The sequence below is a fragment of the Mercenaria mercenaria genome, chromosome 19 (genome assembly GCF_021730395.1).
Source record: "Mercenaria mercenaria strain notata chromosome 19, MADL_Memer_1, whole genome shotgun sequence".
Classification (NCBI taxonomy): Eukaryota; Metazoa; Mollusca; class Bivalvia; order Venerida; family Veneridae; genus Mercenaria; species Mercenaria mercenaria.
In genome coordinates this window covers 12,941,061-12,968,932 of record NC_069379.1, presented here as the reverse complement: position 1 = coordinate 12,968,932, position 27,872 = coordinate 12,941,061, and the positions used below count along the sequence as shown (strand labels likewise).

At 34.0% G+C, this 27,872-nt stretch overlaps 1 protein-coding gene across 1 annotated transcript in view; it reads right to left on the bottom strand.

Annotated features, from left to right (window-relative positions):
- Positions 1 to 21,344, bottom strand: part of LOC128550967 (uncharacterized) — a 31,107-nt gene extending 9,763 nt beyond the window's left edge. The window contains exons 1-2 of the mRNA XM_053531172.1: positions 21,220 to 21,344; positions 13,668 to 13,736 (exon numbers count right to left, since the gene is read on the bottom strand). Coding sequence (XP_053387147.1) covers positions 13,668 to 13,673 — 6 coding nt within the window. The 5' untranslated portion in view covers positions 13,674 to 13,736; positions 21,220 to 21,344. The remainder of the gene's footprint in view (positions 1 to 13,667; positions 13,737 to 21,219) is intronic.
- Between the last annotated feature and the right edge of the window lie 6,528 nt (positions 21,345 to 27,872).

The following is a 27,872-nucleotide window of genomic DNA, read 5'->3' as shown; positions in this document are numbered from 1 at the left end:
TACCACTGGACAAAATTGTCCGCTAGATGTACGGTAGCAATGCGTTGGTATTCGTTTTGTTTACTCTTGGTTTCTTTTCCTGTACTTGTCCGCTTCGCATCCGTTCTTGTCCGGTGGACTTGATTCACGGCCGGACAACTACCGGACATGCAACGAATGTAGAAATCAAACTAACACCTTATGATATATTTCCTTTATTACACATTAAATAACAGAGACGAAAAAGCCGGCTGTGAAAAAAAAACGAATTCCAATAGTCGATGGCGAGGTTAGTGCATAAAATATCTTAAAATTAGATTAAGTATGGAAAGTTTAGAAGGTTTACATGTTTAGTTATTTGAAGTTCGGTCTTTTATCAAAAAATTATTCTAAAAATTCACATTTTCAGTTAATTAGTTTCAAATAATTTTAAGTAAATATTTTATACGTTTGAAAGGGTATTCGTGATATGCTCGGCAAAATCATTACAAAACGAACAATAAGATAAATTACACCACAAACCAGCTAAATCTTACTCGACCTTTTAATTAAATTAGTTTAAATATGAGGATATTAAAACGAATATACATGTAGTTTGTTAAAAGAGTATTCACACACAGACTTGTAAGTAAATACTAATCATTATTAGAAGTCAGAATTATATTTGCAAGTTCTTGTGAACAATACAATGTGTGATGTTTAAGGAATTTGCATTTGTTAAAGAAGTGTTGCCGTTGCCAAGAAGTGAATCTTGAGGACTTTGAATAACAACGCACTTAAGGCGGTTGAAAACTTCGATTGAATCATATTAATGGAAAGCCGTTGGTTTACGAAAGTTCTCCTATCCTTACATAAAGTAATGAGAACTTGGAGTTTTCCTCAATCATTTCATCAAAATTTAAGAGGCATGATATAAACCCGATACTGTAATCATACAAAGATTTTATTTCAGATATGAACTCACAATTGCTGTCAGTTCAAATATTAAATGATAGAAGCACCACGCCAGCATCACTATTCGTAAAACGTCGACATTATGACTTACAGGAAGAGCATCATATCAGAGCGACAATAATAGAAAAAACTGAATGAGATGAAACGAATCTGGTTCACTAGCGCAATTGAAAAAATGCCTCAAGAATATTGATTGTACGTCCTTGTATATCATTTTATGGAGTATGACTTTAGTATGTAATGTCACAACCATTTCAGTATGCAAACGAAAATGTAAATAATTATATTTCTATGATTTTAGTTTGGATCTAGTCAGACTGTACCAAAATTTCAGTGAAGCTATATATTAGAGCGGCTTGAAATTGATAAGAGTCCGCATATTCTTAGTAAAACTGTTTCTACTAAGAATATTTCCAAAATGGCGGCTGCCAATACATTTAACATACACATTTTGATGCCTGCAATATGTTGACTTTAGTTACGCAAACTAGTTTGAAGAGATCAAAAGGAAAAGGGAGACAATATCATAATGTGGTCCATTTGCTAGTGCTAACACCTTTCAAAAGAGGTCTATATTTAACAAAATCAAACGATAAGACAGATCAAGCCGATGATAAAATCTCTACATTGATACATAGTAGTATAGATTACTTTTATTTGACTTACCGCAGTCTTACGAAATACGTTGAATGCAATTTACATGGCCTCGTTTTCTACATGTAAGAATTAGCCGAACCTTTTGATAATAAGACAAAGAAAGAGTCGATTTGCTTGCATGCTACATCGTAATATCGCGAATAAGGATGCATTGTCTAAAAGCGTAAAATAACACGAAAAATAATCATTACAAAGTAAAAAGTAATTAATATCATTCTTATAACTCTTTAAATACTGAAGAAACTTATCGTTTCATACATTTACTTGCATGTATAGTAAAAAGTTTTACATAGTTTACTTGAAAGTTTGATCGATGGTTTTCTACTTGATTATAGATACTATTCACCAAATATATATAAATTTAACGTCGCACCGACACATGATAGGTCATATGGCGACTTTCCAGCTTTTAATGGTGGAGGAAGACCCGAGGTACCCCTTCACCAAATTATACATAATAAACATATTGGAATTGTTGTTTTGTAGAGGACAACTACATAAGAATCATTCTGATCGTATTACATGTTACGAGGCACGAGACACTTCCAAAACTGCCTTCGAGAGGCGAACTGCAAAGTAACAAGATCTACAGCAAAATTGGTAAGGTAATAGATATGGGTTTCGACAGTAAAACAATATATTCCTGCAGAACAAATGATTGCGCTTTTGAAGAAATAACAAAGTTCTGTTCGGAATACGGATCAAAATCAACGCAAATTTCTATACAAGTATTAGCCTTAGCCATACCTTAAGCGTTTGGGAATTTTGCCAATGTGTTAAAAAGCATAGTACCCTTTCCTTTTCAGATAAGTCATTCTAAATCAATTACGTATTGTTAAAGTTTGCACATGTTTATGTCTCAGCGTATTTTGTCCATCAGTTTAAAGGCAATTGATAACTGTATTTTTTCCAGAATCGACGCGTCGCCCGAAGTACATTTACATACTTGATCCGTCGAATGCAAAAGCAGTAACACGTTTCATTGGCGGGTGTTTATCTTCCAATATACGTAAGTAATGTGTTTTAATATGACAATGTTGACATGTTACAGTTTTCTTTATATACCAAACTGTTACAGTAGTTTCATTGTAAACTTATACTTTAATATTCGTCAGCGAAAAAGGTAGATAAAACACTGTATCTGTGTACATTTGACAACTGTATGGCTGGCTTATATATAAAGGTCTGTGTATTTTTGGTTATATTTTATTGATGCGTACATTTCGTACATACTGTGTTATAATTTTAGGATCAGTTGCCTACACTCTTTGAACGAAACTAATGACTCTTTGTCCTTGATATGTTTTAACCCTTACCTATTTCCATCATTTAGTTTCAAAGCGGTGTTCACTGAAAATTGACAATGATCCGCGCAGTCTGATCTTGGTCTGCACTGGTCGCAAAGGCAAAACCAATTGCCACCAGCAGGCTACAAGTTAATGAAATGCCTCGAGAGTTTTGTCAAAAGCTTTCAAATTGGAATTAAAGAAAAACACTCCTGTTTATAGTACATATAAATAGGAAAAAAACAATTTCCTTAAGGAGGTAGGTTACCTTAATATTTGTATGTGCGCATGTCCAACCGGAAGCTAACTCGACGATTTACGACGATGTTTACGACAAACTAAATGTGTTTGTATATCCATTCTTCTAAAAACAAATCATGAATCTGTCTCCGATCTGATGCTTTATGGTTTAATAATGCAGAAAGAATGAATAAATTGCCGCAGAAACGCTTCAAAACAATGTTGCTTTAAAATAACGTTATTGATGTCACGACGTTACATGTCAGTTTCCGTGCCAAAGTAATAGCTTTTATTTTGAAAGTACGTAATTCTGTGCATTTCCTTTATTTGAGCTATTTTCAAATAACCATTTTTGCTGAAATATTTTTATGAACCTTTTGCTCTGAATATAAATCAATATTTTGCTTCTTTTATGTAGTTATATTGAAATCTTATGCGAAATGTAAGAAAATGGATGATGGTAACCAATGTTATTTAGAATATAGTTTGGTGAAAGGTTACTTGTTAAGGCCATTTTCAAATAAAAATCTAGCACTTTGATTTGTAATACTATTTTTCAGTTTCAGTTGATAAATTGTTTCATATATACTAAAACTAAGATGTAAAATTGTTAAAGTTTCAGTAGAAAATTGTGTTTTATTTTAATTGATGTTACCATGGAAACGAAGCCCGTGACCTATATATCTAAATGCAAGATTCAAAAGCGTTGACACTGGTCTTTTAAGGAATAAGCTTCGGCTTTTTATTTTCATTTCAACAATATCCACGAGAATAATAGTAGCATGCTGAACGATATTTCCATGAACAATGCCAGACGGAGGGTAATGCTGTAAGTATTTTAAGCTGTGAAATTTGTTTGAATAGATGCAAATAACACGAAAATATAACTTACGTTAGAAATGATATGTTTTAAAGCTACATTAAGGTAGTAGACTGGTCAGGTTTTTTGTTCACTGCATACGGTAGTCGTTTCAAAAGAAAATCTCGAACCCGCACAAAGATGGAACACATTACGTAATTAATGAAAGAACGGTAGATAGACAGCAACCAAACACACATTTTCGATTTCTACAGCGTCGTTCTGTGATTTAAATTAACGATATCATGAATTACCTCCCTTCACGCGGCAACTGCTTTACTGCACAGCAGACGCAATGTAAACAACACAAAATATTTCTTTTTTGAACGCTGCTTTTGAAAGGAAAACGAATAGAATGAGGGACGCGATGAAAGAGAGGTGGAAGGTGGGAGTTCGAGGAAGTGTAACAGAACCTCTTAGACTAATTACAATAATGTCAATAGATATTGATCATTTATATTGTAAGTTATGGTACTTTTACCACGCTATAAACATGATAAATTATGGCAGTGGTTAGGATTACGGATCGTAATCTTAGAATCGGAGGCGTACATCATTATGTATGCAGATTTTATTATGTATTTTGTACATGTAACTGTTCAAATACTTCCGTAATTCTAAGTAATCTACAGAAATCATATATTTCTTCCTTTTTATGCCACCCACATTTAGTAATTAACTGAAGTGTCAGTCCACCCATAATGCAAATATAGCCGCCAGCTCTAGTTTACATTAATATGAATGTTTGTAATTTGTCACTATGTCAATCATATGTTCTGTGTTTAGCACTTATTTATGCAGGCTTGACATGGGAGCAGATAAACAAAGTATTTCTGTCTCTGAACATGCCAATAGTGAGTAAGTGGGTGTTTAATGAGAGCACAAAGGAAGTTGAATGGTTATAGAGGAGTATGCAGTAGAGACGATGAATGAATGTTTACAAGAGGAGCTTAGATTCTGTCAGGTACTCCGATATGGGGAGTCCACAAACCAATGAGTCTTTTGATAAAATGGTCAGCACACGAGCCCCAAAGGACAAGTTCTTGTCTGGCTCTGCCTAACTCAGTTATTGGGTTGGCACTTCCACGGCGTTGAAAAAGAAAGGCAATACGAAGTTTTTCATGAATGCAAAATAAAATAGTGTCTTATTTGGATGCTGTTGTTTGTATGATTTTAAGACGGTTAATATGTTTTTCATACCAGCCAAGATCAACCACAAACCTGAAACAATAAGATCATCAAAAAAGTCTCAAAAATATTATTGCACTGAAATTGAAAAACACAACAGTGTAAAAAATGATCTCATATTTGTGATTGACTGTATAAGCAATTCTATCCCTGTCTTCCAAAATACCTATTACAGTGTTTTATTAGTTATATGACTTAAATAAAGATAGAACTTGTATACAAGAGGGACATGGTGGTCGTCGATTACTCACCTCAGTATTCATAAACATTCTGACTAAGTTCCATAAAGATAGGGGCATAAATATATCCTCTAGAATATTCACAAGCTTTCCCTTCGATATAAGCCTGTGACTCAGTTTTTGACTCAGTTTCAAAGTTAACCTAAGGATCATCTAGATGAACATGCTGACTAAGTTTTTATGAAGATAATGGCATAAATGTGTCCTTGTAAATTGTTAACATTATTTTCCTTTGATTTGAGCCTTGGATTCAGTTTCGACTCTACATGACCCAGTTTAGGACTTGACCTAGGGATCATCAGGATAAACATTCTAACCAAGTTTCATGAAGATAGGGGCTTCTTTTCACCCCAGAGGTATAATTTAAATAATCTTGCTAGAATACCACTAAGTCACTAGATCATGCTACATAACAAATATCAAAGGCCTAGACCCTGTAGTTTCAGACAAGACGATCTTTAAAGTTTTCAATTAAAAAATCTATTTTAAGCTGCTGTGTCCTAGTTGTGCAAAAAACAGGAACCATTTGAACAATTTCGAAAGATGACCACCCAAGGATCATTCCTGTGAAGTTTTGTAAAACTCCAATCAGTGGTTTAGGGGGACATGTCCTTTATAGAAATTGTTGACACACACATGCACGGACGGACGAAGGACAATAGCTCACATTTATCACTTTGTGCTCAGGTGAGCTAATAAAAACAGGAACATGAAATTCTATGTATGATGTATTTTAAGTTGATCAAGCTTTGTTAAAGGCGTTTAAGCCAACCATTATTTGATAGTAGGCTAATTTATTTATATTTTAGTTAATGGTATGGTCATAGACTGTTGTGTTCATGTAGTGGTGCACATAGATAATTTAAAGGGGCAGAAATTATAAGGTGGCTATACCCTTTCACATGTATATAGACATTATGAGCACATTTTACAAAACAAACAGCAAATTAAATGCAAATATTTCATGTTTTTATTTACTATTTAAATTGAGTAAAATATTATTTTGTGTGAAAAAGATAAAAGGATTTCTGCCTGCTGCTTTTACCAGTTGGTTAAAATTCTCTATTGTTTAGTAAGTTCGTTTACAGTTGAGAAGCATTATTTGATTTTTGCTATAGACAATTTGAGCTCAAAAGTAACACTATTTTCGCAAAACGATCTTTTTATTCAACGATTGCTTTTAAACCAGTTTTGTATAGAGGCATTATACCTTTCAAGAAATGAAGTTTTAGTATGTTTTGGTTCATTATCAAAAATGCTTCTTTCATTTTTTCTTTATCTCTCCTATATATTATTTTTACTATCTAATAAAATCTGTAAAATGATCCTTTGGAAGCAAAGAATGCAACCAAGAAGAACAATAGCAGACTCGGTTTGAATGAGTCTGTTCATGAGAGGTAATAAAATGTGCAACAGTATCTTTAGTATAGTATCTTTGACAAAGTGTGTTTATGAATTCTTACAATTTACAGATCTGCAAGAAGTTGAATGTGTCACCAGGACAATACACTTTAACACTTGCAGCATTGAAAGACAATCAGCATACAAAGCGTAGACGGTACCAAAGTACAGTGGATGTCAAACGGTTGAAGAAGCAAATAAAGATAAAAGATACATTATTTATATCAAATATGTCGTTCGTCAAAATGTTAACTTTTTGCACTTTACTCAACTATCACTGCACACAGGACCTCCAAACTTCACATGCTGATAGTACTTATTGAGAACACGACACCTATTTACTTTGCGGTCACCAGGTCAAACGTCACGGATATTGGGGCCAATGCTAACTTTGCATGAAGGCACTTTTATGGAGAACCACTTGACCTAGGACCTTCAAACTTCACTTACTGATAGTACTTATCGAGTATACGACCCCTTCTGATTTCGGGTCACCAGGTCAAATGTCAAGGACACAGGGGCCAATGCATAAAAATGAACTTCGTGGGCAGTTGAATGCTAAACAAAATGTTGCACAACATTTTGACATAATGCATCCATATACTAAACATTATAATGCAACAAATTAACTCTCACTGACAATGTGTATATTTTAGGACATCAATGATATGGGTATATTTTGACAAAGTATGACCCTGACTCACGGATCGTATGTTCTAAAACCTTTATGTGATTGTATACTTTACTTTTAAAACATGTTCTGTACCTTTTATTACAGGACAAATTCACTAGTATGTTTTGACGTACGATAGGGACCAACCTACCAATCAGGCATTCATTTAAAAGAAAATGCTGATATGGAAGCTATTCCCGCTTCGATGTATCAGCCATGCCCTGAAGATGACCCAGTTATGACTGACAATTGAATCTGTAGGGTTGTCTTTGACCTTGAAACAACTGATCTAGATATGTTCTTATTACTTAAAGGTTATCTGAAGTAAAATTAGATAGATTCTTCTGTGTAAATGAAGACTTGGATGTCAGAATAATTATCTCAATGATATCTAGGTTAAGTTTAAAACTGGGTCAAATGACATTGAAAACTAGGCCGTTAGGTCAAATTACTAAAAACGCTCGTTAAAACATTAAAGGTAGTCATTGTGGTCCAGTCTTCACCAAACTTGGTCAGAATATTTAATACAATGACATCTAGGTCAAGTTAAAAACTGGGTCCCATGACCATGAAAGCTAAGTCACTACGTCAAATAATTGACAAAGCTCGTGAACACTGTAGAGGTAGTAGTTTTCTTTATATAAATTAATTAGAATCTTTGGAACCTACAATCTAGATATTTGATACTGTCAAACCTGTGTTAAAGACCACCTCTGAACAAATACCACTTGTCTCTAAAGACCACATGTTTTGCTTCCCATTTTAACTTTTACAGTGTATTTTAACCTGTGAATAAAGACCACCTCCCAATAAAGACCACATTTTGCTCTCCCAATGGTGGTCTTTATAGACAGATTTGACTGTATATGGCATCATCGAACGAGCTTCTTCCAATAAAGTCGGTGGCATTGAATTGTCTTAGTTAATGCATTCTCGATGTTATATAAGGTAATTGTATATTCCACAGACAACAGTACAGATACCTTTCATCGTTCCATTATTTCTAACCAGGCTTTCAAGGTAACTGGTAAAACGGTGAAAGACAGACAATTGTTTAAAAATGGGGCTCTCGACAACAATTTTGTTTCTGTATCAAGAGCTTTAACTTTTTTACTTGAATTTTTGAAACAAAAAACAAAAGGTTATTGTTCTTGGTCACAATATAAAAACATTTGATAGCCTTGTTCTTGTAAATGACCTGGAAAATGTTATCATTATGGAAGATTTTCGAAATATAATCATTGGATTTGAGGACACACGGAAACTGTCCATGATTAATAATCCAGAGCTGAAAAGCTACTTGCAGGAAAATTTAGCTGGCCAGCTGCTTGGCCAAGAATATCACCCACACAGCACATCTGAGGATGTGAAAGCATTGAAGGCTTTGTATACAACTGTAGATGTTGGGAAAGATGCACATGCAAAACGTCTATTTTCTGCTGCATATTCTATCCTCAGCCTTAATTATCCACGGAGTCCGGAGAAATTTGCCCTAACTTCAAAGAATGATTGACATGAAAGTGTTAACACAATATATGGCAAGAAGATTAGCCGGAAGTGGATTGATTTTTAGACATGCTGAAAACGTATTCCGTAGAAGTGGAAAACAAGGGATTACCAATCTCTTTTCAGAAACGGTAAATGGAAAAGTACTAAAAGTAACTAAATGTTCTCAAATTGTCCAGTCAGTATGTGATTACTTTAATTTGTATACAAGCTTTCCAGCAATATATTTTATAAAAGAAGGAGAAAAGTAGAAATAAAATTCTTAAAATACTAGAGAAAAATAAACGAGGAAACAATGTACTCAAAGTGAGCTTTTGTGGTCAGTCAATGTTCGTCGTCCGTCAGCGCATGTGTGCGTGCGTGTATCAACAATTTCCTTAGACGACATCTCCTAAACCACTGATAACGTTTCGCAAAACTTCACAGAAATGATTCTTGGGTGGTCTTCTTTCCAAGTTGTTCAAATTGTCAAGGTCCATTGCATACCTAAGTCACAGGAGCTAAAAATAGAGTGAAAACTTCAAAAATCTTCTTGTCTGAAACCACAAGGCCTTGGTCTTTGATATTTAGTATGTAGCAGTGTCAAGTAGTCCTCTACTAAGATTGTCCAAATTATGCACCACGGGAGAAAATCGGGCCCGCACCAGGGGTCACAATTTTACATAGTCTTATAGAGGAAAAAGCTTTAAAAATCTTGTCTAAAATAACAAGACCTAGGTCCTTGATATTTTGCATGTAGCATTGTCTAGTGGTTCTCTATCAAAAGTGTTCAAATTATGGCCCTTGGGTGAAAATTAGCCCCGCCTGGGGGCCTCAAGTTTAACATAGACTTAGAAAGGAGAGAAGTTTAAAGGCCTTGTTCTTCGATTTATAGTCTGTAGCAATGTCTAGTTATCCTCTATCAACATTGCACATATGATGTCCCTAGTGTGGAAAGAAGCCCTGGGCGCAAGGAGGTCAAAGCTTTTACATGCAATAGAAAGATAATGGGTTCACGAGAATAATTAGGTTACTGGAAGAAGACATAGTTCCTTGTAAATCTATTAGAAACACGTACTTATTAGGATAGGGTGATATTCATCATAAATGAGATCATTTTACATTGTAATTTGAGAATACAGTTTTGCATGAAAAAGACAATTTCAAAAAGATGGTAAAATTGTTATTTGTATTTATATATTTGACCTGTAACATACATGTGTAACCTTGACCTTTGAGTCATGCATTCCGGCCTTATTTGTTGTATATCTAGGCTGCGCTGTCATCTTGTTGCCTCTTGTATTTTTATATTCTTTTATTGAATTATGGTGATCAATTACATAAGGGCTTGAAAATTATAACTTTTTAGTGAAGTATTTGACTTTTGACCCCCTCTATTTGTTATTGGTTTTTATTTTTTTACTAAAATTTAAACTGCCACAGGTTTCCTCTATCATCCTCTATCATACCATAACAATTTTTAGAGAATATGGTGACAAATGAAAAAAAAAAAAGATGCTTCAAAAGTGATGAAAACGTGTACATCTTAAAGGAAAATTTGTCCTTTGACCTTTGAATTTTGCACTGATATCTGTATGTCTAACCAAATTATTGCATGTTTTGATTGTTCTCAACATAGGATAACTCTTTGTAAAGCTATTTTTGATTGTTTTCAACATAGGATAACTCTTTGTAAAGCTATTTGAAAAACATTGACAAACAATTTGGTAGCAGTATTTTACATAAAATGTCAATGTTTAAAAACTGGGTTGGGAAATTGTATTTCATGTTAAATTCTGTATTTAAAAAGAAAATTAACGACTTAGACCTTTACCATTCAGCATTCCATTTTATACTTATTAACTATGTTTAATTAAATTAAATGTGTATCTATATGTATGAAATGAATCTATACAAATTAGGGATTTGGTTATTTTTCTTGAAAAAAATGTTGTTATTGACAAGGTTTGAAATTAAAATATCCCTTTTTTAACTCATAGACCTATATTTTTCTAACATTATTGGTATCAACATTGGTTGTTTAATCACATGTCCAATTATCAAGAAATTCTGTTCATGAACTCAAAAAAAAGTTTTTAGTAATATATTCTCAAAAACTCTATGTGTTTATAGATTTTTGTTTTAAGCTCTGGTCACATGTTCAGCATGTAATAAAATACAAAAATCTAACTATTTTCACATCAGATTAACTTATCTAAAGGACACTCGCTACAGTTCCGTAATTTTTTTCTCACTAATAGATTTTGATGAAACGTTTTGTATCAAAATATCATGTTATGATGTATTGAAATATGAAATAAAAATACTAGGTCATCAGCTTTGTTTCATTTAATTTGCCCCTAGATATGGTGCTATTTTAAACATTTTTCAAAATTTCTGCAATCCTATAATATATCTCAGTAAAGTACAATGATCAGCATAAATTTGATTATCTTAGCAGTTTTATAACGGAAAACAATATATCTATTTGAAACATGCTCAGAGAAATCAATAAAACATGATTTTGTAAAGAAAGGACTACTTGTTTAGCAGACCCAATGGCTATTTTTACATATTTTCGTCAAGTTTAAGTTGGTACTTCTGCTATTTTATCGAGTTTCACATAAAAGAATTTAATCAAACTCTACACATGCCTTTGGTTATGTTTACTTAATCGAAAACAAAAAAAGAAAATTGATAGGTCACCATATTAGATTTCGCTTCAATCAGATTACAACGAGGTGGGGTTTGGCGGGCATTTCTACAACGCAGGTTGGTACGAAATACTCATTCAGTGTTTTAGCAAATGACTTAGAAATACAATATATATACATATATATAATTATCAAACGGCAGAGTTCTTAATAAGCGGAGTTTAAGGTGTTTAAGAAGCATTTTGATGACATAGAACGATGACAGTTTCCGCCCCTCCTTTTGTGTCAAAACCTATAGTTTACGAATGTACGGTACGGGTACAGTACGGGATTAGAAACAGCTGCGACGCAAATCAGAGTTAAAGCGCTGGTATAAATAACAAACTCCAGTATGTGTCGGACTGAAGCAATTTGAACTAAATTGTACATTTAGTCAGTATATTATACACTTTGTACAGTAAATGCATGCGAACATACAATAATTTGCGATTTTTTTCCGTTCGTGACATTAAATAATCACTTACGGACATGCATGCGCAGAAAACCGCACCAAGTCTGCAGTGAGCTAAATCGAAACCAAATTGGCACGGTGTTGGGGTAAATATCGACCCGTCCGGGAAAACTGTAGCAAGTGCCTTTAAATCTGTATTGATATTTTCAAAGATTATGGTAGTTTATTTCATTTGGATTAATGTACATTGCAAAATATATACCATTTTATAACCCAATACCCCTAATCAAAAGTGTCGAAACATCCAAAGCATTTTATAGTGTGTCACTTCAAATGACATCTGCAAACAAATAAATCATATAAGCCATATTTTTAAGCATCAGTTAACTTTAAATAAGTTAGACTCTTGAAAAAAAAGTGGTTTCAAAAAAGTTATTCATAGCAAAAGAATGACCCGAGACCAGTCTATTACCTTAACAAGTAATTTTATTCAATATTTTTATTACAAATTACAACAAACAGCAATATATAAGCTATTTTAAACATGTACAGACAAACTGAAACAAACCAACAAGCCTTTGGACGGTATATATAAATAAACATAATAAGGACACCACACAAAATGTTCTGTGACAAAATACCCACTTGTGTTGGTAAACACTAGAACCTACACTTCATGCTGAACTCTAAAATGCAGCATGTATCAGAAAATTGGATTATAACCTCTTTTCACGAAACGTTTTATGATTTACCATTCTACTAGTGTATACTTGCCGTGACACTTCGATGCCAGTAGCGGAAGCATATAACACTTTTCATATTTATAAGTTAAAATTGAGTCATTCTTAGTCACTTCTTGATTAAGTCGTCGGAGTCATGGTAATCCCCTGTCTGCCCATCAATCACACAAAAACTTAAAAACTGAATGATACTTTTCAAGAAATTTAATTTATCAGAAAGGTGACATAAAGCAGAAGAAGTATGGCTTTACGTTAAGTACTATTATAACAGATGTTTAAAATGGCAACAAATATTCCAAAATGTGACAAAAATTGGGATCTCGCAAAAGCTTTTACAACAGTTTTATCCATGACACTTGGTACAAAAATATATGTCAATATGAAAAGTTGCACGTTTCGTTGCTATGTCAATAAATATGTAAATCGAGTTACTCAGGGCAAGCATGGGAGTATATATTATATTCAAATATTGAGGTAATGTTTGCATGTCAAAAGAAAAACACACATTTTTTAACTGTTATATCTTATCATAAAATTATAGAAATCTATATCACATTTTTACCGTAGTTTCCACTTTCTTAACCGTCGTTTACAGGACAATTGTTGAAAAAAGACGTTAACCCCCCCCCCCCCACACACACACACACACACACCACTTTCTTAGATAAATTCTTTGATAAAATTTAGAACTGTTTACCCGTCCCGTCATTTTACAAGTCGGGTACTAGATTAAATATACAATGTTGTGCTTTTTCATTCAACTCAACAAGGGCAATTATAGAAAATGCATTGTTTATAATTATGGTGTATATTTGGTGCTCAACATTAACCATTCTTATTAAAAAACTTGGAAAAGTGTACCATCATTGGCAAAGGTTGTTGCAGTTTCCTCTAACCTGTCAGCTGTAAATTTATGGAACAACTTGCATCCTGAAATAAGAAATCAGTGCAAATAATCAGCAAACTAAAGCTAGAACCGAATTCCTTTAGAGCCAAATGTAGAGATGGTACCTAAAAATGCAAATATATCTTTACATATTTTTTAGAGTATAAGGATAGCTAAATGTTCCAATTTTCTAAATATAGATATGGTTTTCCTCTTCTCAATGTAAAAATAGAATTATTTGAAGTTTAAAAAACGACTTTTTTCAAAATATCTCGAGCAGAATGGACAACTCTTGTATTGACCGTTTTCAATAATTTTAGAATTTCCCCAATTATAGTATATATCAAAAGTTTCCACAGCTACATGTAAATAAATTCAATCGAGTATAGTGTAAGTTTAGTCTACTTTCAACACTTTTGTCTTTTAATAAAGTCAAATTTCAAGACTAGCCAAGAGTCTAAAACGCTTGAAAACATTCTGAGTGAAAGAGAATGACATGCTCCTTATCATAACCTTGCCAAAACCATACCAAAAACTTACCTAAAAGAAGCTGTTAAAGAGTTTGTAATGTAAACAAACCCTTACACCATTTTACAATATTTTCCACTCATAAACTCAGTTTAGGTGATAATTGCTGTAGTGATATAATTGTAAATGAGAGGACCCAACAAAAACCTTTTTATGTCAAGTTGTGTAAACAGTTTAAGTTGTAAATTAATGTTGATTTCTGAAGTTACCCGCTTTCTTTGTTAATAACATTAAATAAAACACTCTATAGCTTGTTTAAGGTAGTTGACCTGAATCGAAAATTACCAAATAACGTGAACTCCATTATGCTTTTTCAGCATTTATTCTTTTTCAAGGAAAGCAAGGATCGTAATAGTCCAGAGAAGGTTGAATTGCTTAAAATACATTACATAGAGTCTATACCTACAAGCTACCTTCAAATGTTGTAATTACAACCACCACATTAAAGAAATTTAATTATATTCGATGACAATGAATTTCTGTGTTACATTGTTTGAAACAAAGTGCTCCTGAACAGTAAGACAAACTCTTCTAAATGACTAAATCATATGAAACACTTTCAAGATGATTCATTGAAGTGATAAAGCTACTTTGCTACAACAAATGTGATACCAATTAAATTTTTTTTTGGTTATTTCTCATTGTTTCCTATATGAATTTTACAATAATATATCAATTTTGTGTAAACCAGTGTATCACCATTGAGAACAATAAAAAAACTTTGATTAAAATATAAGAACCTAATAACGTTTCCTAATTTCTAAAATTCTCTTTAAAGTAATTCATGCATTATTTTACTTTTTTTTCATGTATTGCTAAACTTTCTATCATGGCCTCACTACAACTTACAAAATAATTGTCAGTGTAAGCCATGAGAAACTGTGCGTATTGTATATTGAATGCAATGAGATTTAAACAAAGTCAATGTAAGTGATATTTTGTCTACCTGGTCAGTTGTTGGAAAAAGGACTTATCTGATTTTTCTTTCACTTTTGTCCACTGTTAATGTTAGCTTCAGATTATTGGTCAGTTCAGAGTTGTTCCCCTTAGATTTACTTGGGTAGGTTACATCTCTACCAAATGTATATTTTAAATATTATTCCAAGATATATAAACACGCCTATGGTTTATATTTAAATGCTTTTGCTCTAAGAAATTCATATTAAACCAATATATCAGCCACTACAGATAGTAAACGAAACAAGACGGATATTTCGCGGAGATTATACATAACTAAAATATATACAAAATGCTAAACAGTATTTATGAAGAAAACATGTTCTGGTGTCAACTATGGTTGTTTTTATACCCTCAGAAATCCATAAATAGTATCTCAGCGTGAATACAATACATCTACATCATGTAAACACATACTATTTACGATAGGGATAAAATACTTATTCTTGCATAAAAAACTACTTTTTTCACTGGATCCGCCCATGTATTAACGGGAGAAACATCAAGTGCAAACAAGGAAATTTAAGTGCTGTTTATACGTGATTTTTATTTTTAAAATGCTTCCCCATGGTCGTACATATATATCTCCTCAGATTGACATCTGGTATCTTCGTCTTGTTTTTTTCCATAATAACATCTTTTTTTTTTGTAACATAAAAGATTCAATCTAATAAAATCTGGAAAGTAGATCCCTCAAAAGTACCGAGCACAAAGCAAACAGTGAAAATTACCAACTCGGTTTTAATGAGTCTGTTCATGAGCAGTAATGGAAAATGCAAAACTGCTCACGCCCCCCTAGCACCGGCTTGAGCAGTAATCAATCTTCAAATCTAAATGAGTTGAAATCAATGATCCCGAAGGACCAGAAAATATAACAACACTGAACTGAAGTCGGGGCGATCTTTTACGGCCGCCACACAGCACTTTACACCCGCTGTTGTGAAGTAAATAACATTTGGAATGTAGATCAAAAAGCAAACAGTGAAAATTCTAAACCATACAAGTTTTGGTATCAGTTACCAACGCTAAATGCACTGCTCCCAACAATGTTTGTACTCGCTTCTTCTCTTGTTTACTCCCATTTTCGAACTCGTTTCAGTTTTTGTGGGTAACTGTGAATGTTTAAGAATCGTGTGCAACTTGTGCGATTGTTTGATTTTAGGAATTATATTTATGATTTTGGTAAGTATCAGTCGGTATGATTTTAACTAATTTCTTGAAAAATTTATATACACAGATTGAAAGCTTGACGTTCGCATTCATCCGTATTTCAAATGTGTCCGTACTCAATATAACTCGAATGCAAAGTTATTATTCTTAAATATGTGCTCCTATTCACCTGTTCACCATATTGTGAAGTTAAATGATGAACAATTATTGGTAAGTTCGTGTTTGTAATAATGAGAGATAAAAAAAATCGTTTAAAAAACTTCAGGATGTGATTTTGATAGTGTTGTTTATTTCTAGGCTCTGGATACAGATATTTAAAACATGTTTATAGTTTCGAAGAACAACGGAAAGGTAATTAAAAATATACCGCAACAGTTAAATCATCATATATAAAAACAATACATTTAGTCGTCGCGTAATGTTTTTATGCAAGAATAGCGGTAATACACGCTTGTTTCGTGTATTAACGTCTGCAGAAGCCCTTTGGGTATGTTTGTGGCCGAGACATCCCACGGGCTTCTGCAGACGTTAATACAAAAAGTGTATTATCTCTACACTACTTCCTGCTGAGTATCAACATTAAATATATTTCAAAATCAAAGATAATCATCCTAATTTTTTATACAACGCTTTAGATTTTTTTATCGCGAAAGCTGCGTTTACAAAACTTGCCAAGTTTACGTTTAGCATAAGTGAAACTACAACTTATTCCCTATGTCTTTCTGAAATGGATGATTTTTTTTTAGTGTAATATATCTGTGAAATGGAATTACTTGTCATTGTTCTTTTAAAAATTCCTTAATCTTAGTATTTATTGCTATTTTAGTCACTTATTAATGACGGTCACATAAATGCAAAAACATCAGAAAGTGCGCACATTGTAGATTCCGACTTATTAGTACTTGGTACGTATGACTGCAATAAAACAAAATTTGTATAATTTACCTACGTAAGTCACGAACAGACAAGTTGAAACATAACTAATTTCATAACCATCATTCTTTTTATCCATTACACTATTTGTAAAATTACTTCTGAACGTTTACTTTCTTATCTGAAAATATCATAAACAAATATTTCCTTCATTAGAGGCATTTTATACCCCAACAAAACGAAGTTTGTGAGGATGTGGGGGGGGGGGGGGGGTGGGTGAAGGGGGGTATATAGAAATGAGGTTGGTCGGTCGGTCCGTCCGTTGGTATTCATGGTTTTCGGATGATAACTCTTGAAAGGGTTGACAGATTTAAAATATTTTAGTAACATCAGAAAATACAGGTCAAGTTCGAATTTGAGGTTTGTACGTCAAAGGTCAAGGTCACAGTGACCCTAAACAGTTAAAGAGTTTCCGGATGATAACTTATGGAAGGCTTGACCGATTTAAAGGATTTTTGGTACACAGGTGTAACAAAATAACAAAAAGGTCAAGTTCGACTTTGAGGTCGGTAGGTCAAAGGTCAAAGTCACAGTGACTCTGAACAGTTAAATGGTTTCTGGATGATAACTTGAGAACACTTAGGCCTAGGGTCATAACTTTTGGTACACATGTATAACATCATGAAATACAAGTTTGACTTTGAGGTCAGTAGGTCAAAGGTCAAGCTTACAGTGACTCGGAACATTTAAACGGTTCCGGATGGTAACTTCAACACGCTTGGGTCTAGGACGATAATTTTTTGTACACAGGTGTAACATGATTCAATACAGGTCAAGTGCGACTTTGAGGCTAGTAGGTCAAAGGTCAAGATCACAATAACACGAAACAGTTAAACAGTATGCTGATGATAACTTGAGAACGCTTGGGCCTAGGATCAGGAAAGATAATTGAGTGGTTGGTAATGACCAGCACATGACACTTAATGATTTGGCGGTCAGTAGGTTGAAGGTCAAGGTTACAGTGACCCGGAACATTTAAACTGTTTTCGGACAATAACTTCAGAACTCTTGGAACTAAGATCACGAAACTTAATAGGGAGGTTGGTCATGACTAGCAGATGACATGTATTAATCTGTTCCAAAGATCAAAGGTCAGAGTGTCCCGGAACATTTTAACTGTTTTGAACTTAAAACTTCATAGGGAGGTTGATCATGACCATACACAGCTGATACCTGAATTTTATATCAGGTGCTTGAAGGCATTAATGTCTGTCGTTGCATTATTTTTTATTAACTTAAGTATTGTCACTCTTACTTATAATGTTTACCTTATATTTATCCATGATGACACGTATGCAAAATAATGGTTATTATATTTGGCATCGGGATATATGCACTCGTTCTTTACCGAAAAAGTCGCGCAATAGTTTTTCTGTTGCGGAACTCGTGCATATTTCCAGAAACAAAGCTAATAACTTATAAGTATGGTATTCATGAGTAAATTATCTACGTCTATCTCATTTATAAAACAAGGTCAGGTACATTGCGTCACGATGAAGTAATCCATAAAAATCAATAGTATCTATGTTTAAACTATTTTTATGCATCAATATGTTATTGAAGTATATTTTAAATGATTTATAATTCATATTATTTCGCAATAAAATAAAGTTAGTATATATACATACCAGCGACAATTTTATTTCACTGTCAAAGTGTAGTAGGAGCATAATCATACAAAACTGGAAAAGACTCAGGCGGTAAATGTCCTGAATAAAACGTACTATCTGACAGACTAATCGAGCCCAAACACTAAAATCACTTGCAAGAAACTGAAAAATGAAAACTGCAAAAAGCAACATTGGCTGCATATACGTCTACTTTTCTTACCGAACCAATATAGGATGCGTAATGCTTAAGCATCAACACGATACTTGTGTTTCCGTTTTATAGACCATGTTGAGGTCACTATTTTAAGTGTTTGTCCATTGAGAATATAAAAGCAGGCATCAACTGGAACAAAATGTTTGAAAACTGGAATATTAAACAAAAGCGTAGATACACTATCGTTTACTATTTCTATTGATACAACACTTGAAATATTTTAGTATTGCTTCTTATTGCGTGTTACAAAAAAGACCCAGATATTATGTACATGTAAATTGGTTTCTAGTACTCTATTTCTGCAATATTAACATTGAAGCAACTGAAGCAATTTTCAAACTGATGAATATCCAATTGTCATTTGAATTTTACAGAAGCTAGAGATCGAAATCGTAACTTAAAACAAACAAGAGGGTCGTGATGACCCTGAATCGGTCACCAGCATGTTACATGTATCAGGAACATGTTTAAAAAGGCAATTGATGCTAAAATAGTAGAAAGTATGTCAGTAGGTCACATTCATGGTCACTAAAATGTCAGTTTTAAGACTGGTATGCAAAACTGTAGATTACTTCCAAATTGTTAGGCTGTATCTTAAGAAACGTGAAAGTAAGTCAGAAGGTCACGTTCATGGTCACTGAAAGTCAGTTTTAAAGACCTTTGTGCTAAAGTGTACATATCGTCCAAATTTCAAAGCTGTGTCTTAAAAAAACATCAAGGAAGTGGGTCAGTAGGTCATATCGAAGTCACTGAAAATCAGTTTTCAGATCGGTGTGCAAAACTGTACATGTCTTCTAAATCTCAAGGCTGTGTCTTAAAGACGAGAGTGTGGGTCAGTACATTCACATTCAAGGTCATAGGAAATCAGTTATCAGATCGTCGTTCGAAATTGCACATGACATCCTGTTTTCAAGCCCGTGCCTTAAAAAAAAGAAAGTAGGTCAGAAGGTTACATTCATGGTCACTGAAAGTCAGTTTTAAGACTGGTATGCGAAACGGTACATATCATGACATCCAAATTCTTATATAAGGCCTTATCTATGTAACTCCGGGGGCGGAGCTATATGACCCACGGGGGATAATTTTAACAAACTTGGTAGAGGATTATTTAAGGATGCTGCATGCCTAATATAAAAGCTCCAGAGCCTGAGGATTCGGACAAGAATATTTTTTTAAGGTTTTCCCTATATAAGTCTAAATTAACCTTTTGACCCCTTTGCGGGGCCATATTTGACCCTAGGGAAATAATTTGAACAATCTCAGAAGATGGCCACTATAAATGCTATATACCAAACATCAAAATGATTTTCCCCTATATCAATCTATGTTAACCATATGACACCCTATACACAAGCTGGGGCCACATTCGACCATAAGGTGATGCCACATACTAAATATCAAAGCCCTAGTTACTGTGGTTTTGGACAAGAAGATTTTAAAAGAATTTCAATTCTTGACCTCTTTGACTAATTTTTAATGAAGAATGAACATTTTTTTAAGTTTCATCAAAATTCGACTTTTTTTTTTGTTACGGCTGCAAGGTATTAATGGACGACGGACGACGATGGACGCCGGACAATCACTGACCACAAAAGCTTATCATTGAGCATTTTATGCTCAGGTTACCTAAACAGTCATCTAATTTCAATGCGATCGAATTTCAAATTTTATTTCGTTGAACTTCTATATATCATTTAATTTCAGTGTATGCTAGCTCGAAATTTATCTTTTTGAAAACTTTAAATGCAATATCTGAGGGTTGTTTTCAGATTTTTATCAGGTCATGGACGGACGTCGTTTAGATTACCCGCGGCAATGTTTGGTTCGTTTCTGAAATACGAATTCAGTTGAGATTTTAAGCTGATGTGATGAATTTTGTGACAATGAACGCCGCCTTCATTGTAATTTCAGCCGATCTCCTTGGGATAAGAAAGCAACATTTCTCATTAAATGACTTTCGGAATTTATTTGGATTATGCGTTCTAACCAATCTTTATCGAAGCAAACTTTACTAAATCATTGAAACAACGGTTGATAATCTAGATTATAAACCACTCTTTTACAAAATCTCAAAGATTTAAGACAAAATTTAAAAACAAATATTAATAGAAGTACCTAATGTGCATGTTATTCTTGTCCAGTTACTGAAATTCCCGTTTGAAAACTAGGCACGTATTTTGTCGATAGTTACGTTATCACTGACGTGGTTTCAATATTGTGTAAACATCACAAGTGTCCTTATGTTGAGCGCATGGCATGAAATTATTGTATAGTTCACAACTTGTGTTCGGTCTGTTTGAAATACGTTGAGATTTGTTCTTCAAGCATAATTTGTTTTAATCGCGTATGCTATTTATTTTGTCTTCTAGTGGAAGAATTGTATAAATAACTACATAACAAAATTCAAAGTGATGGCCACTGTCCAAAACGTTTGCAGAAAATTAATTAAGCCAATAGGTTTTTTTTTTGTTTTTATGACAGAAATGTTAAAGTATTGGTAAACAATTATAAAATACAAAAATGAAATTGTCAATATCATTTCTTTTGTCTAGGGTTCCTCAAATAAAATAATTTAATGAGGCAGAATTCTAACTCCAGTATTTAAAAATTAAGGTCGAATCCTCTGGGACTTACCTTCATTCTAAAATAACATCGGAGCAGAATTAAAGCCTACCTACATTTTTTTCCACAATATGTTATCTAAAGAGTCAAGGCGAAATAGATAACTTTTACCGCATGTACCTCAGTATTCTAAAAGATGTTTAACTCTGTTTCCCCTTCTGTTTCAGACGTAAACTCGCTTTGAGCAGCAAGAAATTGCCTATTTATGAAAAAGTTCCACTTTTGTACAATAAATTAAGAGCATGTCTTGATAAAAAGTAAAAATTTACTAGGAAAAGGGAATATGAAGAAAAAAATATTTGGTCGCCAGTAGGACCTCGAACCTATGCCCACTTAAAAGTATATTATCTTTATGGTAGGAATTGACTACTCTTCAAAAGGAGGCACACTATATTATAGGTCTAATACCTTAATAGAATACGAATGTTGAATTTATTTGTTGTTTTGTCCGATATGTTTCAACAGTTTTCACAAATGTTGATAATCGTAAACATTCCCTTATCATGTTTGTTCATACCACATAAGAAGAGCACATCTATGTGATATTGGTATTATGCGATATCTCCGATAAAATTGCTTTCGCACATGAGACTAAGATTTGTGAATGTAGTGTTTTGTAATAAGATGATACCGTTTTATTTAATTTTCACCAGGGTTTTTAAATTCACAACGTTTAGGTGTTTTATCTGTTTCGTGTTAGAATATGAACATTAGATGAAAATAAAAACTGCAACTATGTATTTGATCGTATAAAGCAGTTTTACGCATATTTTCTTTGATATTTGATACATGATCAGTATATGAATCGCGCCATGAGTAAACCAACATAGTGCATTTGCGACCAGCATGGATCTAGACCAGTCTGCGCATCAGCATGGATACTAACCAGACTTCGCAGATGCCCAGATTAGTCTGAATCAATGCTGGCCGCAAACGCACTATGTTGGTTTTCTCACCGCGCGGCTCATATTGCCGATTCTATTACATTTCTAAAATATCGTATATAGTTTACAACAACTATTTTAATTTTATATATTCTTTACTTATTTGATTTATAATGCGTCATCTTGCTCACCTAAGTCTTTTATTCTCATTTTCTTCAAGAGAGTTTCCATATCAGATCAAAGAGTTTCACAACGATTTAACTTCCATTAATTTGTTCGTGGGAAACGAAAACGCTAAGGGTAAGGAAAGTGGGACTAAGCAAGGGAATGATGCGGCAGCTACCGCAGCTCAAGCCGCTCGTACAGATGAATTCAATACAAAATTTTACAAAACCATTCACAGAGTTGGTGAGAAGTTTCACACTTCGACACTTTAGTATTTCAGTCCTCATACAAAATATCAATCAAGAACGGTACAAATAAAGTGTGTGATATTTATTTCGTTACGCTTTAAATAATTCCAAAGCTTTCATGCTACATGTTTTGTAAGGAAGTCTTCAAGTTAAGACTATTCAATGAAATGTTTCATGCCGTATTTAAATTAAAATTCAGCTATGTAATGACTGTCACTTTTATAGATTCTTTTCCGGTAATAACCTGTTCTCCTCAACTAATAAGGTCTAGAATGTCTTAAAGCCTGCACACATCAAATTGAAACAAATACCTCATTTCTAGATTCAAAAGACAGGCATACTTAAAGATGAGCTCCTGCGAGAATTTGCACTTAACTTAAGTTTACCGTGGGGCCCAAATTCAAAACTCATTTTCGTCATGTAAAACGATACAATTTTATTGGAAATTTATTCATAATGTTTTCTACTGGACACAAACTTTGTCTTATAAAAAATGACTGACGGCATATGTATATGTAAATTAAACAGGAAAACCTTAGTTCACCTATTTTAGAAGAGCACCTTCGTAAACAAAAATAAAATATCTGGAAATGTATAGAATAAATTGTTAACTTGTTGTTCTGTTGGCCATTTTGAATACTCTGATACATTGTACCAACAGATTGGTTAATACGGTATTCTTGGGCTGTTAAGAAATACCACAAATTTAAACATGTTGATACACGACAGTCAATGCAATATTATTTTAGAAAATAGACTAACGTTAACGTTTATAATAGATTGAATCGAGTATAAATGTAAAATCAAGGATACGACTGTCGCAGACTTTCTTAACATTTCTGATGTGAAAGATGTAATATATCACATGTACGTTTTGCTACTCAAAAAGTTTCAAGTTACAGATATAACTATGTTTCATTTTTTATCCTTGTCGGCTTTCGATAATACTACAGCCAATTATTTACATTTGTATTTCGTAATTACCACACCGACTTATTTCACTATATAGGCGATATAAGGTAAATAACATTCTTAGAAATATATTTTAGTATTTTTTTTCTAAAAACGATCTTTACCTTATATCACCTAGTACATAGTGAAATAAATCAAATAACATACCCAACAGGTAGCCGTAATAACACCCCATATGACGATATGAGTAATGAGACGGACAACCTTCGATTAAAACAACAAGCTACACCATCACATTCACTTGGTAAGATTTTATGACATATCGTAATTTCTTTTATATATGATTTATTCTAGGATTAAATTCCTGGGTTGAGGTACCATCATATAAGCTAAGCTTTCATGTTTAAAAGAAAATAAAAACACTTCCGATTATAAACACAACTTTAATTATCATTTAGGGTAAGTGTGGATTGAAAGACGGTCATAGTGGCTTAGGACTTCAAACGTTAAATGGCGATTGAAGTTGAAAATCCTCACAAAAGGCGCGACCCGGGCATGCCTTAGATAATTTGAACCTCGTTGCGCTAACATATTGTACAAACACTATGCCATGCCATAACCTGTACCCCTCGGTACGGTTAGCCAGGTAGAACCAGGTTCCACCTTTGGTACCATGTAAGAACCCGGTACTTCCATGTACCATGTACCCCTTTGGTACCATACACGAACCAGGTACTTCCGAGTACCATATGGTACTTCCATGTACCATATACGAACCCAGTACCCCTTTGGTACCATACACGAACCAGGAACTTCCATGTACCATATACAAACCAGGTACCTCTTTGGTACCATAGAGTAACCAGGTGCGTCCATGTACCAGATACTTAAAAGGTACCCATTTGGTACCATACAATAACCAGGTACTTCCGTGTACCATATACGAGCCAGTACCATTGGCGCAAAATAAACCTAATAACAACAGATGTAACCTATGTAAATAGTTGAGCAATTATAAGAACGCCTTGCCCTTTTCTCTCTCTAGCCAGCTCTTATATACTCGAAAAATGAACCAGAAAAATTGAATTTTGAACCCACGAGTGTCACCAACCACGTTGAAAGGCGGCGGCTGGTCAGGAACCCATGAGTATGCATAAAGATTTAGTAATTGACAGTTAACAACTCAGTATATGGCATGCCCAAGTCGCGCCCAGACGTAAGAACTTTCCGCCAGTATGACAAAAGAAAAAATAGGAGACAGCTCAAAAAGAGAAGAAAGTAAAAGAAAATATTAAGAGTTTAAAGTTGTAAGTTATGGCACCGGCTTAAGATAACACGCTAAGTATTTTGAAAGTGACAAACAGGAATATTTGTATCTACTTAACGCACGCACTTCACATCATTTATAAATGTCACCATGTACATCTAATTTACAAATGGTATAAGTAATCATAATCATAAATTAGACAAAAATGTCTTAAAGAGTCAGGTTTTTCAAATAAGCACGTTTAAACATAAGTTAAAGTTAACACTGATGAATGTTAACGGTCCATATAAACAGATTCTTTGAACGACTACAGAATATACATCCAGCACAGTGTCACAGGTACGTACTGACTTTCCATTATATTCTGTGATCCTCCCGAATAGGACTGAATGATATAATCGTCGGCTTCTGAACGTTACTATGATGTTGAACTTCAAAAATACCATTTTGTGCCTTTTCTGTCTGGTTATAACGTTTCTTGACTCATGTGCCTTAACATCTGATGCCATAAAAAAGTAAAGCATTCTGAAAGAAAAAAAAAACTCGGCAGCAAAAAAGTAACAAGACTGTTGCAAAAATAGGCAAGTATAGCATATAACGTGTAACTACCTTTTAATATTTTTTCCATTATAATTATTTATTGAAAATTTATAGTATCATAAAACAACGAAATAGTATTTAAATTATGGTAAAAAAAGGGATGCGGTGAGCGGGTTGTTCTTAAAACGGCCTCGTGCTGAATGGCAAATCGGAAGCACGGCAAACATGTGACTTTTCTTTTTAAATTATCGTCTGCTACGAAATCTCGCGATACATATCATAGCAAGGACTTAGCGTTATGGCAACCGGTGCAAACTTACGTACAAACAATTAAATTGGAATTTAGCCAGAATAAACAAGATTAATTGGAAGGATTAATCTGTTATATTGTAATTTATTTCATGACATATCGTAATTTATTTTATTTATGACATATCATTATTTATTTTAGGTCGATGACATGTCCGTTTTTCACGTATCATTGTGTATTTTATTGTCAACTGAAGAAACTTATTACAGCAAAATATGTTTTGACAGAACTATGTTGGTTTATGAATTTACAACATCGTATCGTAATTTTGAAATTTGACAATTTCACGCCGTTTCAAGACGTTATGGTGTTATAAATAAGACCCTGTAATGGGTCAACGTTGGGAACCGTCTTTGGACGGTTATTTGCCAGTAAGACTAGTGAGTATAAACAAATATACCAGGTTTGTAACCATCATAATAATATCTGTGACAGCTGACATGAAATTCGAACCTTATGTTATAAATAAATACTGGGCCATATGCTATTTCAGCATGTGTTTAAAATGAAAGTTGCATACATTCTCCAAGACAGAGATATTAGAAATAAAAAAGTAATTCTTAGCACAAAGTTTTTAAATGAGTGTGGCAAACTATGATTCAACAGTTTCTGTTTCAGTTAAGCTTTCAAACATAAAATACTTACTCACGAAAGTCTCTCAAACTTTCATAAATTATTCATCTGATTATTAGTCTCCTGCTGGTTGAAAACCAGTTTCGGGGACTATAGGAATGCGCTTTTCCGTCCGTCATTCCGTCCGTCCGTCAGCAATTTCGTGTCCGGTCCATAACTGTGTCACCCATGAAGGGATTTTAATATTACTTGGCGCAAATGTTCCCCATAATAACAAAATGTGTCATGCCCAAAACCTGGTCGCCTAGCTTAAAGGTCAAGGTCACAGATGGAGGTCAAATGTCAAAAGGGCCTTTTTCCTGTCCGGTCCATAACTCTGTCATCCATGAAGGGATATTAATATTACTTGGCACAAATGTACCTCATAATAAGGCGATGTGTCATGTACAATTTTCGGACCCCTAGCTCAAAGGCCAAGATCACACTTGGCAGTAAATATTTACATAGCATCAACAGCGTCTGTTTCATGTCCGTCCATAACTCTGTTATTCATGTTCCACATGATAGGACGACGTTTCATGCATAAATCCCTGACCCATGGCTCAAAGGTCAAGGTCACAATTAGAGGTCAAAAGTTAATACGGCTATTTTTCTGTCCGGTCAAAAACTATGCAATCTGTGAAGAGAATTTAATATTACTTAGCATAAATGTTCCCCATGATAAGGCAATGTGTCGTGTGTAAAACCTGGACCCCTAGCTCAAAGGTCAAGGACACAATTGGAGGTCAAATGATAATAGTCCAGACCTCTGCCGTCCATTAAAGGATTTTAATATTACTTGGCATAAATATTCCCCATGATGAGACGACGTGTCATGTGTAACACCCATAACCCTAGCTTAAAGGTCAAGGTCACACTTTGAGATCAAAGGTCAATGGGACTTTTTTAATGTCCGGTCAATAACGTTGTCATGCAAAACAGGATTTGAATATCACTTCACACAATTATTTCCTTTGATGAGTCAATGTGTTGTGCCAACACCCGAGCCCTTAGCTGCAAGGTCAAGGTCACACTTGGAAGTCAAAGGCCAAAAGGGCATTTTTATTGTCCGGTCTGTAACTCAACAATCCTTAAAGGGATTATAATATTACTTGGCACAAATGTTCATCACCATAAGACGGAGTGTCATGCTCAAGAACCTGGTCCCTAGGTCTAAGGTCAAGGTCACACATAGAGGCCAAAGGTCA